The sequence below is a fragment of the Dendrobium catenatum genome, unplaced genomic scaffold (genome assembly GCF_001605985.2).
Source record: "Dendrobium catenatum unplaced genomic scaffold, ASM160598v2 fragScaff_scaffold_1347, whole genome shotgun sequence".
In the NCBI taxonomy this organism is placed as follows: domain Eukaryota; kingdom Viridiplantae; phylum Streptophyta; class Magnoliopsida; order Asparagales; family Orchidaceae; genus Dendrobium; species Dendrobium catenatum.
In genome coordinates, this window is record NW_021319809.1 from 541,143 (window position 1) to 546,882 (window position 5,740).

The 5,740-nt window shown below is 34.4% G+C and overlaps 1 protein-coding gene across 1 annotated transcript; it reads left to right on the forward strand.

Moving 5' to 3' along the window:
- The first annotated feature begins 1,693 nt into the window (after positions 1–1,693).
- LOC110097076 lies at positions 1,694–2,434 on the forward strand. Its single transcript, XM_020823301.2, has 2 exons — positions 1,694–1,961; positions 2,055–2,434. The coding sequence occupies exons 1-2, from the start codon at positions 1,792–1,794 to the stop codon at positions 2,425–2,427; spliced, it is 543 nt and encodes a 180-aa protein (XP_020678960.1). The 5' UTR covers positions 1,694–1,791; the 3' UTR covers positions 2,428–2,434.
- The last annotated feature ends 3,306 nt before the right edge of the window (positions 2,435–5,740 follow it).

Below are 5,740 nucleotides of genomic sequence, written 5' to 3' on the forward strand. Positions count from 1 at the left end.
ATTTGCTCGGTATTGCTAGGGATTTGCTTGGTATTGCTAGGTATTTGCTCGGTATTGCTAGAAAAAACTAGGTACAACTCGGTACAACTCAGTATTTGCTCAAGATTTGCTCGGAATTGTTAGGGATTTGCTCGGTATTGCTAGGTATTTGCTCGGTATTGCTAGAAAAAACTAGGTACAACTCGGTATTTGCTCGGTATTGCTAGAAAAAACTAGGTACAACTCGGTATTTGCTCGGTAGTGCTAGAAAAAACTAGGTACAACTCGGTATTTGCTCGGTATTGCTAGGTATTTGAAATATATCCAAAAGGTGATGGGATGTTGTTCGGCTCGTCAAGGATTTAAAAAAACGCACGTGCGAGAACCCAAAAAACAGCTGGTCGGGTCAGCGACTTTTCTTCATGCTACGTGGTGCTAAAACATTGGTGACCGAACGTAGAGGAGCGTACGTTCACTGGACCGAATAAAAATTCCTACAAATCACAGACCTTTTCCTCCTTAGATCCATTTTGGTATTAGGATCTCCCGAGCCAATTATGTCTGCAGACCATCGTTAAGATTTTGTTTTTTTTTTTTTTTGGTTTTTTAAAGAAAAAAAAGTTTTCATTATGATCAAAATTATATATATTGGGAACGTTAAAATATTTTTCAAATTTGAGCACTTGAATTCACGAGTTCCTTGTGGGCATAATGGAATATTGCATCTAAAATAAAATCAATTATTCTAATTGAACATTATTTCATTTTTAATGACAAAATTATACTTACAAAATTTTGTATTAAAATGAGCTTTCAAAATTTTGATTATATTTTAATTGAATAAATATTATTTATACATTAAACAAATCTCAAAAAAAAAAAAAAAAAAAAGACATGCACTAATTCAAATTCTTTTTATTTTGCTAAAAATATTTTGTCTAATAAAAAATTAATTATGTTTTAAAATATAGTTTGATATAGAAAAAATTGGGTAGGAATATCTTTGCCTAACCTAACCCTAAATGCCCTTAAATTTATGCTAGAATTAGGGTCTGTTTGGGATGACACCAGCTTTATGTATGCGTGATTGTAAATTTGTTGTGACGAAAATATTTTTTTTTGAAAGTTGCTATAGAAAAATAACTTTCTAATAAAAATACTTCTTAAAAGCTTTGAAAAATAATATTTATATATAAACTATGATTACTATCTAAAAAGCGGTAAGAAAATTGCCCCAAATAAAACTTTAGTATAGTTCATAATATCAAATGCATTCTGACACATTGACCAAACTTTAGTGTAAATATTAACTTTCCCATAAATTCAAGAGTATTTGAATTCATTATGACATAATAAAATATTGCAACTATGTTTTTATTGCTTAAAAAAAATTTACTAAAAAAAAGTTAAAAATTGTCCTAAATGAAACCTAAATGACCATTTTACCCTAACTTTTATCTATTTATTGGTGAACCATAAGGAAAGGCAAATAAATTTTTTTTTTTTAACAAAATTCAGATAACTTCTAAGATAAAATCGAATTATCCTTTGCCAACAATACTCCAATTCCTCATTTGCAGCTTAAGAAGCCGACACGCCAAATCATTCACGTTGATCTAAAGACAACACGTGCCCATCCGGCTCCTAAATCCCCCAAAACAACGCAACGCGTCTCCCTTCCCTTCCCTTCCTTCTCTAAGCTTCCTCTTCCCCCTTCATTACGCAATCCATGCCAGGTCGTTTTTACCAGCCTCCGCTTCTCTCCCTCCTCTCTCCCATTAATCCATCTCCTTCGCCTCCCCTAACTATTGCATGGACCTTTTGTCCTCCAAATCCGAAGAGAAATCCTTCTCCAATCTCTTCACCAACAAATGGCAGTTCGATACGGCCTTCCCTTCCCTCAAACCAGCCGTGGACACTGAACTCCTTCAGAACTGCGATCTTCCTCCTCCTCTCAAGCGTTTCTCTCCCGAGCAATCTTTGTATGATTAGACATTTTAGTATCACCCATCAGTTTTTAATTAACTTCTAATCAGTCATTTTGTTTGTTGATTGTTATATTAAATATGAAACAGGTTGGGCGTTTATGGTTATAGCAACAAGCAAAGCTTGTTAATGGCGGCTCTGCAGCGGTCGCAGAGTCGGGCAAGAGAGGCGGAGAGGAAGGAGAAGCTGGCGATTATGAGGAGCGGGAAGTTGGGGGCAATGTTGTTGGAGGAGTCCATGAAGTTGCTTGTGATGCGGCGGTGGGCTATGCTGCTCGAGCTAGAGATTGCGGTGCTCCGGCGAGAGGAGTGGCGTGGTTTGGGGGATGATAAGGCGGCGATGGCAGCGAAGGAGGAGGAGGAAGGGCAGGTTAGGGCCGTTGGCACCAAATGGTGCTTAGTGGTTGCGCTTTGCATTGGTATTGTTGGGGCAGGATATTTGTTTGGTGGATGCTGTTTTTAATTAATTTGACGGCTTGTTTTAATGCAAACAAGTCGATATCATAGAAGAAAAATTATATTCAAAGATATTATAAGCTATTTTTTATAATGCTCGATATCTCATAAAAATTATCTTTCATGGAGTACGAATCTTGATGAATATTTGAATTACGAATTTTAAAATTATATTCAAGACTATTTGAACTCTGATTTCAAGAAACTTATAAGTAAATTTGATATATCATTAAAAATTAAAAATGATCGGACACGAATCTCAAGGCAAAACAAGTTGGGAACTTTTGAAATTAAATCTGGAATCATATGAACTCTAATTTCAACAAACTTATAGTTGAACTGAATTTCTCGAAAAGACAAATCCAAGAACACCAAATTCAACTCAATCGGAGCCCAAATGGGTCCAAATCAAATAATCAAAGCACCATTGAAGATTCAAATCATATTCTGGATTACCAAACAAATTTCAAAAGTAACATGCTTATACTCGAATTGAGCGGCTCAACGAGACGAATCCAACGAGCCCAAGATCACTGAATTCTGATATCATTAAGGCATTCTAAAACCACGTAAACGGTCCACGATTAAGGGGATCAATATCGACCATCCATTCAAACTATTACCAATGTATCTTGATCTCCCTCCCATTTATTGGCCATGACACTCAAAAAAATTATAAATATACCCCTCATTCTTCATTAAGAGAAGTCCCAAGCAAAGAAGAGAAAGAAGAGAGAGAAATAAGAATTATCTTGCCACCAGATTCCTCCTCGACCATCGTCTATCGTCGGACAATTGTCAGACTTCCACCCGACCACTAACTGATGCTGGACTTCCGCCCGACCACCGATTAACACCGAACTACCGCCTGACAACCAACTACGTTGGACTTCCATCCAACCACCCGCTGTCGCCTGTTTACCGCCCGACCGCCCACTAATGTTGGATTTTTGCCCGACCACTGAACGTCACCGAATTTTCATATGATCTCCATTCATCACTATATTTCAACCCGACGGTTGACTGTTGTAATATGTTCATCCTCATTAGTGAAATCTATTCAACTGGGCGTGGCCCCGTGAATTTTCAAGGACGAACTAGTCATTTGTAATATATTCAAACACTAGTGAAATCATTTCAACTGGGCGTGGCCCCGTGATTTTTCCCTTCAGAGTTTTCCACATAAAAATTTATGATGTTTCTTTTTCTTTTTCTGTGTGCTGGATACTCGTGCAATGCTAATACGTAAAATTTTTTGCACTTAACCTTCGCGAATATTCTTGCCCGCAACAAAACAAAATTTTTTTGATGAGATGAATCAAATGATACTAAAAGGGATCTATCCTAATTTGAATTGAGCATATATCAAGCATTTGAAGTATAATTAGAAACTTCAAAATATTAATTGGAGGGACAAATGACTTCTAAATTTAACATGCTTATAATAAAATCTAGTGTCTCGATGTGATTAATTCAATGAACTCAAGATCACTTAATTTTAATATCATTAAGACATTTAAATTCTGAATATATGGTTTATGCTCAAGGCAATCAATATAGGTCGTTCAATGGAGTGTTTTGAAATTTGATTATATTTTATAGGCCATGTCACCCTTGAATAATATAAAACTAGGCTTTCACTCTTTACGGAAGGGGGAGGGGGGAGCTAGAGCTTGGTTGAGCTTAAGATTCAAGAAAGCTCAGAGGAATTTAGTGCGATGAGTACTTGTACAGTAATTGAACTAGTTTTAGTTATTTGATTTAGATCTTGTAAGATTTGCATTTTTATTTAGGATATAATTCATCCCCTTAGGAGCCGTGAAGTTTTCTCGCTAGGCAAAATATTTTATATAAATATCTAAATTCACTTTCAAAATTCATTTCTCATTTAATTTCATTCCTTTGATTGTAGAAGAGGAGAAGAAAAGTAAAAGAGAAAGGAAAACAAATAATCAAGCTTGGATTTAGAGGTCTTAGAGCAGATTTCCTCCGTTAGGCCAGTTGGCAATATTATTGAGTTTAAGATAAGCTACCATCATCATACTTAGGCTTCGTTTGGGACTGATGTCTTATGGCTTCTTAAAGTAGCTTTTTAGTACAAAATTTTTAATTTGTGTACTAAAAAACTGCTTTAAGAAGCTGTAAGAAAGCCGTCCCAAACGAAGCCTTAATATTTCAATTTAGTGGCTCGTGTGAACTTTTAGTATTTTATTTGGTTAAATTTCTTACAAACTCATATTTATGAAAATTGAGAAACTTTTCATCATATAATTTTTAATATGTTATAGAATAAAACATTTTACTTATATTAATATGTTCCTATTATAAAATGGAAGAATTATCCGAGCATGTCTTTATATTATATTAATATTAAAAAATTTATTAATTTTTAAATATATTTTAATATAAATTATATTAAGATATCATAATACATTTTTATTCTTATAAAAACATTGATTATTATTATGCTTCTTTAATGAAAAGTTTAATTAATATCATTCTCATCGGGTTGTTACTATAATGGATAATTTGTCAATATTGCATCCTTTTAAAGGGTGTTTATATTCTAATTTCTTTTACTTTTGCTTAATTTGACTTAAGAAAACAACAGATCATGAACAGAGGAAATTGAAGGTTTGCTACCAATTATGATATTCTCACATTTTTTTAGTGAGGATGAGCTTTAAAATCTTGAATTTATGCTGATATTAGTTAGTGAAACTATTGGATATCATATGTAGTATTAATCTTTAGTAAGTTTGGAGTCCATCCTGACACAAAACATAACCAAATAGCAGGATAGCAACAATAGAATACATCTCCCATAAAATATTTACTTGCACTACTACAAAACGTGATTTTTTGCAGTACTTGTTATAGGCAGTTTGAAAACTGATGTCAAAACTAGGTATTAGCATCGGTTTTAACCCGTGCAAAAATTACCGATTTTAACTGATGCTATTGCTAAAACCTACCCTCTTATGCTGGTTGGACTCTCGCGACTCGCGATCATTCTCCTTTTTCACTTTCGATCCCAACCCCTACGCATTGCAATTAGAGCGGTCGTGTAGTTGTCCTAAAACCGATGCAAGGAAAAAAGTAGCAGTTATAACCGCTGATATAGGTTGAAATTTGTGTTGCGATAGCTTTATTTTTTGACAGTATTGCTAGGACGCCCTAAAGTTTAATAAGCAAGAATTAAGTTCTGAGCAGACCCCTAAGACTCCACCATTAAACTATATTTGAAAACCTTTTGCTCCCTCAAAAATTTAGTGTAGATTATTATGAATTCATAAACTCCATTCAATCAAGTTAGATTA